The 10849-nt window shown below is 30.5% G+C and overlaps 1 protein-coding gene across 1 annotated transcript in view; it reads right to left on the reverse strand.

The window, feature by feature from the left end:
- Window positions 1-5363: 5363 nt before the first annotated feature.
- The window catches only part of LOC111047910, a 36799-nt gene continuing 31313 nt past the window's right edge, over window positions 5364-10849 (reverse strand). Inside the window, exons 4-6 of the mRNA XM_022333767.2 lie at window positions 10586-10684; window positions 9486-9644; window positions 5364-8758 (exon numbers count right to left, since the gene is read on the reverse strand). Coding sequence (XP_022189459.2) covers window positions 8492-8758; window positions 9486-9644; window positions 10586-10684 — 525 coding nt within the window. The 3' untranslated portion in view covers window positions 5364-8491. The remainder of the gene's footprint in view (window positions 8759-9485; window positions 9645-10585; window positions 10685-10849) is intronic.

The raw sequence follows: 10849 nt of genomic DNA on the forward strand, positions 1-10849 counted from the left end.
CTACTACTCATTGATTCAATCACAAAGAAAGTTTCCACAGCCATTGTAATATTTTACCTAAACATAATCTATTATTATTACTGATTTTTGAGTTGGGTGCAATATAAAATACTTCATGATGCTTATCAATCTTCATAAAATAATTTTGTGAAGTATTGTCATATTATAGAACGCTTTGATAGTATTCGTATACATAGAATATTACCAAAATAATAAATATTATTAATTTATCATATAATATAATTCGTCATACCCATTCTTAAGATGTTGTGTGCAGCAGTGTTATAGAAATATTCATAGATCTCTCGTAATATTTTTATTCAATAATTTATTATAGAAATGCGTATGAACGTATGATTCTATTAATTGGTACTTTAAATTTGATTCATTCCAACTTGAAGTATGGATAAATAGTCTTACAGTACCTTTTCCTATGTAACAAATTTATTGGCACTCGATTGCATGTAACTTGCATTTTAATCATTCGATCTTTGCTAGACTTTGACCGATTTCTGTACAGAATTCTATTAAGACTTTATCAATCATCATTCCATCAAATTATTAGGTTCAATAATAATCATCTGACCGCTGACTAGGCATTTCACTTTTTCATTTGAATAATTTTCTTGGTCCAATTAGTTATATTGTTTCTATTTCTGCTAGTTATTGGAATAAATCAAAGCGTTTATTTGGAAAGCATCTGGGGATGTGCTTATTGATAATAATATACAGTACTTACATCTTACGACTTGTTCTTATGCGACATCTTATTCCTGTTCTTGAAATTTTCTTTTAAGTAAAATCGTTGATAATATTAATATTACTTACGATCACGTGTTACCCGTGCTCCGCTAAGTGGAATAGATTAAATTAAAGTGTTTAAAGTGAAATAGATTTAATTTTAAAATGCTTATTTTAAAAGTATTAACGCTTAATAAATGCTTAATTAAGTATGTGATAATCTCCAATAGAAAAACTATTTGATTGGACTTCTATCTTACCCATTATTTGTATCACAGATCATTATAAATTTGTTCCAATTATTATTGAAATTATAATTGATTCGTCAAATTAAGGACTACAATATTAGTCGGATTCATTTCCTCAATAAATCGAACAGTTTCTTTGATAAAATAATATATATGTAAAAATTTAGGAGTTTTTCGATTTGATTTTTGTTTTGTCCGATTAACTTCGAAGCAAATAATCTAAAGAAAATTAGACAAATAATTAATGTAGCCACATTCATTGCGAATCCATTGATGTATACTGTTGCGATTCGATTTGACGCTGTGGAAGGGGATATAGTCGACGCGGTACGGCGTGGCTGACTCTCTTCACCATAGTAAACAGTAAAATACAGTAGTAGGCCTACTGCTTTCTAAGTTGCATCTTATTCACACTATGGCGCTCGAAACAATTAATTTTGTCTATTGTTTTGCCATGCGATGAAACTAATTTTCCACATTTTAATTCTCGAAATTCTCAAAAATCATTTTGTTGTTATATATGTGCTAAATCATGCATTCTATGACAGACAAAGATATTGTTTGCAACCGATAAAATATTCATACTATTACATAATATAATACATACTTAAAATATGTGTGTATTATCATAATTCTATGCTAAAATTTATCATAAGTTATGAATGTCAAAAACTGAGATGAATCATAGATTACAATAGTGTTAACAGTGGCAATTTCCTGAAATTTCATAGCGAGCAGTGTTTGCTGTTTTCTACAGTTAATATTCTCCAAGCCAGGTTGATAATATACCTTCAGTTGAGCCAAATATATATGACGCCTGAGGCATAAAAAAATGTATACATTGGGCTTGTTGAGTTGAAACTTTCTATGATTCTCTCTGTAAAGTAGCTTATCTTCCGTTCTTACTAGTTGAATCTACATTATTTAGACAGTCCAATATGAAAATTCAGTAGATTCTAAGGATGAAAGCCATGCAAACATGAAAGAGTAAGCATGCATAAAAGGTAGGAAAATCATGAAAGTGTTTCACATTTAACCACAAAATACCCTAACGTATAAGATTAATTGAAAGAAGATTCATCATCTTCTATTATTTTTGTTAACATATCGATTTTTCACCTCCACTCGCATCTTGTCATTCATTACACAAGGTTGGCAAAAGCTTTTCTTTATGTCGATTAATGTTGATTGAAATTGATTTTGATTAGGGCATCAAAAGAATAGATCATTTTCTATTTGAAGCATTCAAATTAATTCTATTGAACATGATTTGTTATGACTTCACAGATTTTGTTTATGCATTCACAGATTTAGTTGGGTGAAGCTATTTGAAAAATGTACCTGATTATCAATTTCATGGTTTTTATACCATTCTAGTTCATTGTGATCATTGAAGGGTTGAAGTGATGAGTTAGTTCAAGTGAATTCTAGTACACTAGTATACTGTGCTTATAATGGGCTCTTCTTTATTTTCTATCGATGTTTTGCTCCAGTAGAGAAAATTTAAAATGTTGGTTTTACATTTTATAAGCTTTAAAAATAATATAAATTAACGGTAATATAAGTTTGATAAGTCCAGTATTAAATTAATCGATGTTGATTTTCATTGTATCGCTTTGTATCAATGTTACTTGCACTGTTTGCAATTCATCACTCTCCTCTCAAGAATTAGTTTTTTATGAATTTCATGATCTGAAAATTGAAATTCAAATTCTATTTGGATGACGTTCACATTCCACTGTTTTTTTACAATAATTTTTACGTTGAAGATTGAGGCAATTCAATCTATTTGGAAGTAAAAGGAAATCACAGTGCGATTTGAACAGTGGATAGTAACTTTGAAATTCAGTTGCTCAATTCATTTCGGCTTGATACTATCATTTGTAATTATAGTTGATCAGAAATATGCATTGTATATAATGTTTATATTTCAGTTTGACTAATCTTCTATCACAGTCTCGCTTTCATTCATAAACATGATAATCCTAAATACGTTGATTACCTTAAAGATGTAGCTTATCTTACGTCGAACAATGTGCAATACAAACAATTTCCATTTAATTACTATTATGATGATCATTGGAATTTCTGCCTGTGATTGACAAAAAGTCATTTTATGAGCATTGAAATTCATACCTAGAAAAAGTTGCATTAGTACTAGAAATTTTGTTATTTTTACTATTTATTATAGGTACTGTACATTGATTTTTGTGATTATAGAGATCAACTACTTTATTCTGAATCATGATAAGGATGAATAGGGAAATTTTGAGATGGGGATAACATCCATAGTTACATAGCATCAATTTGAAAGCTCTGATAATAATGATTTGAATTAACTGCGATTCTGGGTTGGCATTGCCTCTTCATGTTCAGTGAGAATAGGAAGCTTCAGAGTAATTCGTTCTCACTATATGTGATAATATTGGTAATATTTGGTAACATTTGTTAATATTTCAACCGAATGTGCAACAAATTAATCTACTTTCAGCTTGAAAATTTTCAACTTATCAGGAGTACAGTGTTATCATATAGTATGTCAGGTAGGCCCACCCTTTTATTTTTTTTTTTTGTACACGTGATTTGATGATATTCATTCTATTATCGAGTGTTTGAATCATAAAGAGTGATGAAACAAGATAAAACACAAGAAAAGCTATGAAAAGAAATTTTGAATCTTCATTTTTCACAAAATAAGGATAAGATGAAGGAGTTGGACACATAATATATCATGAAACTAAGTTGAAAAACATCAATATCTGAAACTAGAGTTATCAAATTGTGTTACCTCTGACTCGTATGGAGAAGGCACACTTCAAATATTAATATAATCAATTCTGTGAGCAAACAACGAAATCCTGATTTTTATCATGAGCATGGTAAAATCAAGAAAATCGTAATATTTTTTAGAATATTGAAAAGTGAAAATCTATATACAGCGCATGTCAAAACAATAGAAAAAATTAATTGTTTCGAGGCCATAGTGTAAATGAGATGCAATGTAGACAGCAGTATTATTCTGTTTACTATGGTGAAGGGAGTCAGCCGCGTCGGCTGTTTCCCCTTCCACAGCGTCAACTTGAATCACAAGTACATAACAATATACATCAATGGATTCACAATGAATGTGGCTACAATAATTATTTGTCACATTGTTCTTTAAAATTACTTGCTTCGAAGTTAATCGGAGAAAACAAAAAAATCAAATCGAAAAACCCCTATATTTTTACATTATATTATTTCATCAAGGAAACTGTTCGATTTATTGAGGAAATGAATCTGACTAATATTGTAGTCCTTAATTTAACGAATCGAATGACATAATGATAGATTTTTTCCGATTAATAAGATAATTAATTAATTATCGATTAGAAGATAATTGATTTCCAGTTTGCTGTTTACTATGGCTAAGAGAGTCAGCTGCGCCGTTCCGCGTCGACTGTTTCCCCTTCCACAGCGTCAAATCGAATCCCAAATACATAACAATATACATCAATGGATTTGCAATGAGAGTGGCTACATTAATTATCCGGCTCATTTCCCTTTAAAACTACTTGCTTTGAAGTTAATCGAAGAAAACAAAAAAATTAAATCGCAAACCCCCTAGATTTTTACATATATATTATTTTATCAAGAAAACTGTTAATTTTATTGGAAAAATGAATATAATCAATATTGTAGTCTATAATGTAACAAATCGAATGGCATATAATAGAACTGTTTCCGATCAATGGGTACAGAGATAATTGATTTTCCGTGATTACCTGCATTTTTCAACTTTGAGGGGGGCTAGGGGGGAAAGCTCCAAGGGGATTTCTTGGGACTTTTGGGAGAATGACCCTCTGGGAGGGTTCTATCGATGGTAAAAGATTCAGCTTTTATTTAATTTTCGGATCGAAAAAACCTTTATTGACTGGGCTATTATGGAATACAGCAATAGACTGGCTTCTCCACACAGTCATCTGTGTAATCACTTGTCAGCTGATTTATGATGAATAATTCTGTAGTCTGATTTTTACTCTAATATTGGCGTATGAAGGAGGCTTCTTTTTTCTTTTATATTATCCTTGAAATGCAAAATTTCCAAAAACCTTGTAGATACGTCGACGCGCAATTAAAAAAGGAACATACCTGTCAAATTTCATGAAAATCTATTACCGCGTTTCGCCGTAAATGCGCAACATATAAACATTTAAGCATTTAAACATTAAGAGAAATGCCAAACCGTCGACTTGAATCTTAGACCTCACTTCGCTCGGTTAATCATATCATATAGATAATAATATAACATTCAACAATTAAACTCATCTACTGAAACTCTCACACTAATATTGTGAATAAAGATATTTTGGAGAATAATTACCAATCTGATTCTGTATAGCTATTTATTCAATACAAAGTGTAATTAGAATCTTTTATTACAATAATAATCATAACATGAACATTATTGAAGTACCGGTAAGTAACTAAGTATCGGCCTATCAATGAGAAATATTATTTCATTCTCACGAAAAAGCTTCCACAGTTGAAACTATTTAGTAGCCTTCTGGTAAGCTGAAAGCTATGAGGAGGATATCATGTGAATGATTTTATTATTTATTAACAGAGCCACAAATATTAATTGATAAACTAACAACTCGATTTACAGTTTGTTGAATTGAATAAAAAAGTCACTAGTATCAACTTAGTTTAAAAAGATTGAGTAAAAAACACACTTAAAAAACTAAATATCAAACATTCATCATCTCTCAAAGATCAAACACTCTTCCTCATATTAATCTTAATAATTATTGTTACCTCATTTTTTTCGATATCACAGCATATTTCTCAATAACCTTAACATTGTCAAGAACTTAAAAACTCTATTCTTACTTGAATTCTAATTAATGTTCCTATCCAAGACATAATAAATAATGAAAAAACTATAAAGTTACAAATAGTTAAACTTACAGAATAATACTGCACTTATTTATTCACTTTTAACATTGTTTAGTAAGTTACTATTTGATATTTGTTGTAAATTATTTCTTACTAATACAATTCTATTTCTAATAATAATTACAAGGAAACTATCTTGAGAGCATATATGAATCTCATTTTATTGTATTCTTAATTTGTTTATTTTAGACTGCTTTCAAGCTCAAAATCATGACCTCAGCTTCATTAGTATTAAGTGTTGTAGCCATTTCAATGTAATCACTAATTGAACATTATGAATTAAAACAATGAACCCTTCATGATTTTGCATTGGAAATTAACAAATTTATAACCTAATAAAAAATAATAACTATATTATTAGAAAATAATACTGATTTGAATGCTATGAGATTTACCTAAATAAGAATAATCATACAGGGAATAAACAAAATCAAATCATAAACCTATTCGTATACAGCTAGGAAACAATACTTGAATAATTCAATGATACAAAAATATTTTTGAGTGATAAAATCAATCTCTTATCATGTTCTATTTCATAATATTTCAATAATATAGTAGTTACTTTCGTTACTTTCAGATTGGAAGTGATACTAGAAAGTTTTTATCTTGATCAAAGGTCTAAGAAGGCATTAGTCTAACAAATTTATCTGGTAGGCCTACTTCTCTAGACTGACCATCTCTGATGTACTGTATTTTGGCTCTAAGTTACAATAATTGAAAATATTCCTCCATAATAATTATGGGAATGATTTTTGAACAATCATTTTGTAGTCTTTTTATTTTGGTGTCTGACTAATGTTTGGTCTTCTAGCTGAAGTTCTACTTCAAAAAGTTTACTCGAATATTATTCGTTATTATCATTATTGTCAGATGATGCTATTCAAGTTTTTTTCAAATAGTATCCACCTTCGTTTATTGAATCTAGACATTCATCTGAAATACTCTTGTACCATATTTTTGTGATAATAGAATAGGTAAGTTATCCGTACGTACAAATCTTACTAATTCTGTAAGATTAAAGAGAAAGACTGCACAAAAAACAGAAGTCGTTTTCAATAAGACTATTAAATCAATATTCAAATCTAAGATTTATTCGTAATCATGTATGAAAATATATTCATGATTCAAGACAGATTGCATGTTATAAAAATGACTATTCGATTGAAATCATTCGTTTAGAAATGCAAAATTTACATTTAATTCTGTATTTATTTGATGCATTTAAATTTTATCACTTTTTTGTAGAGTACTGATTTTTATTCTTTCAATTACTATCATTTGGTACGTATTACAGTGATTTATGGATTTTTGCCAGCGTTTCTGGTTTGGTGGAACTCAGTCTCTCTTCCATTCCAGAGGTTTTCGGGCTGTTTAGAAGAATGAGTTTGCAGAAATAGCGATGAATGATTGAATAACAGCAGTTTGATTGAACACGGGAGACATCATGCATCATGAAATGCACTGACGTTTATATGTTAATTCAATAGGGAATAAAATTCGAATAGCAATAAATCTTTCCGATGTTAAAAGCTTTTACTCAATTTGACGACGATTTTGGAGTACTTGAATAGTCTGACTTGCAAGATTGATTACTTAGATATGAAAATCAAGTTACTAACATGTGTGAGCTTTGAACTATTCGAGTGCAAAAGATGTCATATAGTCGCCTACCTCTATCCCAATTCTCATTTGTGGTTGGGAACCAATCGTTTCAAATCCCACGATTGACAATCGATGGAATTTTAAAAGAAAGCCTAGAACGCTTTCATGACTGCGGTACTTACCTCATTGGCTGACCCAGATTCGCATCTCATGGTTTTCTGCAGTGATTGCACATGCTTTTCTAAAATCTCTATCAGTGTTTAGATTTCGGAAGAAAAACATGTTCATCTGTCCTATTCTCAACCTTCACTTATGATAGGTTCAACTCAAAACAAGAACCAATTTTCGTGTAAGTACCGTAAGTATTTTCGTATTTGTCCACGAATGAACTTGTTTAGACAATATCCACTTCAATTTTACTTGTGAATGGAAAATTTCTTAAAATAGATTTGGTTGGTCATGTCTTAGAATGTATTGTAATTGCCTTCTACCATTCATTAGAGATTGAAAATTGAATATCACTACAAAAGTAATTCCAAATTTAAAAAACTAACATTGGTATTTTGGTATTTTTATCAATTGGGATAAGCAAACTAATATTGAAACTTTATAATTTCATGATGAATTCTTGCCAATCGGTTTCATCAAGATCCAGTTGCAGTAGGCCTACCTGCCCTGTGTGAATTTTCTCAATACAAAATAATACTATGAAACTGGCATTATAATATTCTTTGGGATTTCAAGATAACTTCAGAATAATTTTCGCAACTAATATCAACAGAATAGCTCTGATTTGTAAAACCTTCTGACTTAAACTTTTAACTTTGTATTTCTTGGAGTAGCTGAGGAATAAGTGATCAAGCTTAGCTTCAGCGGACTGCTCAATACATCAGCGAGTTCTCAGCATCTCTAATCGCAGAATGCAATGTTTCTATAATAGTATCGTGGCAACAGAGAAACTACCTTAAGGGTCGCTTATGAAACTTTGATTTCTTGGACTTTGTTTTACAAGCCATATTTCCTTTTTTACCCACTACCCTTCTTATCATTCTTGTCCAGTCATCCAGATAGTTTTGGTAGCTGAGTATCACTCCCCAATCCTGTATTATCACCCTTGTGTGGTCCATTGTTAATTCTTTGAAATGCCTGTGAATTTCCAGGAGTCGCCCCGGGGGCCGTACTGCCAGTCCCATGTACATCATGCCAGTTTCCACTTCACATAATAGCTGAAAAACACAATTTGCATAATTCAGTACACAGTATCACGTGTATTCATCGGAACCATATTAGTTTGTTTGGAAGAAGTATTAAGATTAGTAATTTGAAAAAATAAGGATCTATACTTCCTAAGATATATCGCACTTTTATCTGTAGGCATATTAGGCCCACCTAATATAGTTTCTACTTTGAAATACGGGTTTGAATATTGAAGTACGATATTTGTACGATGACTCCAATGTTCAATGCTCTTTATGATGCCTATTATTATTGAAATGAATATCATATATTATATAAATGAATTTTTACTGACCTGTTTTTGCTTTTAATAATTTATCAGTTGACACATTAGCAAATGTGTCAAATGTGACTACTACTGTGAGTTTTACGATTCTATCTCTTTTTACACTGAATTTCTCTTATTTGGAATTATTCCTATTACTGGTTGAGTAGGTGAGTGAAGCCAATTAATATTGTTTTGTTATGGAAACATTGTAAACTTTATAAAACTGGGCCACATGCAATAGTAATATGAGTTCTCACCCTCAGAGAAATGATCATTGTTGAGTGAATCATCAAACTAGTTTATTTGAGAAATCATCCCTAGTATTTAGGACTATTGTTATTCACCCAGATACAATAATTTGCTTATGACCATATAGCCCCATACCCAACCTCAAAATTGCATTCTATCTTGTTGGAATAGAGTAAAATAATTAAAATACTCATCCATACACTTCGCAATTCTTGTGCTATGCGCTCTAGCAGATAATATCGTCTGTTGTAGTCAGATCTCGAATAGATGCTGCTGAAGTCTCTGATGCCAATTAATGATTCAAATGTTGCTGAGTAGTTCCTTAGACCACTATGCAAGGCCGGTAGCATCCGTTCCACCTATTCAAACAAAAATTCTTACTAACTGATTTTGAAAGTATTAAAATGAATGCATTTTGTAAAACCTATTCTTTTAAAAAGTTTGCCGTTGAGAAATCAAAGTCTATAAATGGAAATAAAAATAATTTCCCTAGTTGGTTAATGAATACGAATTGATTTTCCTCTTGTCAATAAAAAGCCTGCAGCTGTTACATTATCCCCGAGCAGTTATATCTCATTGATTCCCTCTATATTCTCTCTTCTCGATCTCATTGATTCTCTCATGAACCAAGTGCTATTCTCTTCTCTACCTGACGTGATAATGCTTTCAATCCAATAAAAATTACTTCTTAGAATAGTTTTTTAAACCTTTTCAAAATAGAATAAAATTAGTAGAGTAAATAGTATGACAGTAGAGAAGTTGAAGAGAAACGTTGAAAATGAACAGTTACTATCCTAGTCTTCGCGTGATGTCCATGTAGTAGACCTATTATGTATCTTAAGAGTTAATAGTTGAAAAATGTTACAATATTGTTTTATTGGACCACGAGATCAATTTTACATTACAATTTTCTGATTTTTTCAATAAAAAATGCTTCGTAAATTGGAAAATATGTTTTTAATTATTGGGCTTTAATGGTTTCATGGAATAAGAAATCTTTGAAATATGGAACTTGAATTGAAGTATAATTTCAAGTGCATGAATGATTTTTTTTAAATGATCATGATCAATTTATTGAATAATGTAAAATTTTGGAAATGAATTTCACCATTACATTACAATGTAAATCCATCATAAGTATTATTTTATTTTTCTGGTCGTAAGCCGTTCATCAATCTATCTGCTATCATAGAATAATATCATAGAATAATAATAGAGAAATATTAATTGCTGTGTTCTCTAAGCCAGTATTCATTATATTTGATATGATTAGTTAATCTGAATTTAATATTTGTATCACCTTTGTATGCTTGTCTAGACATCGTAGTTCCACTTGAAACCAGTGGAGCTGCTTCTCTGGCAACCAATTGTAATGGACGTTTGTTACTGTCTTCATAACCTGGAAATTATTTGAAAAATATTAGGAAACTTGGAAGAAAAGTAGACCCGCTAATCTAACTCACAATTCAACATCAATAATGTATTCCGGATACATTTATAGTTGGATGAAAAGAGTTTCAGAATAATTGATTGATAGTGAATTTATAATTATGATCAAAATATC

This window comes from Nilaparvata lugens, chromosome 4 (genome assembly GCF_014356525.2).
Source record: "Nilaparvata lugens isolate BPH chromosome 4, ASM1435652v1, whole genome shotgun sequence".
Classification (NCBI taxonomy): Eukaryota; Metazoa; Arthropoda; class Insecta; order Hemiptera; family Delphacidae; genus Nilaparvata; species Nilaparvata lugens.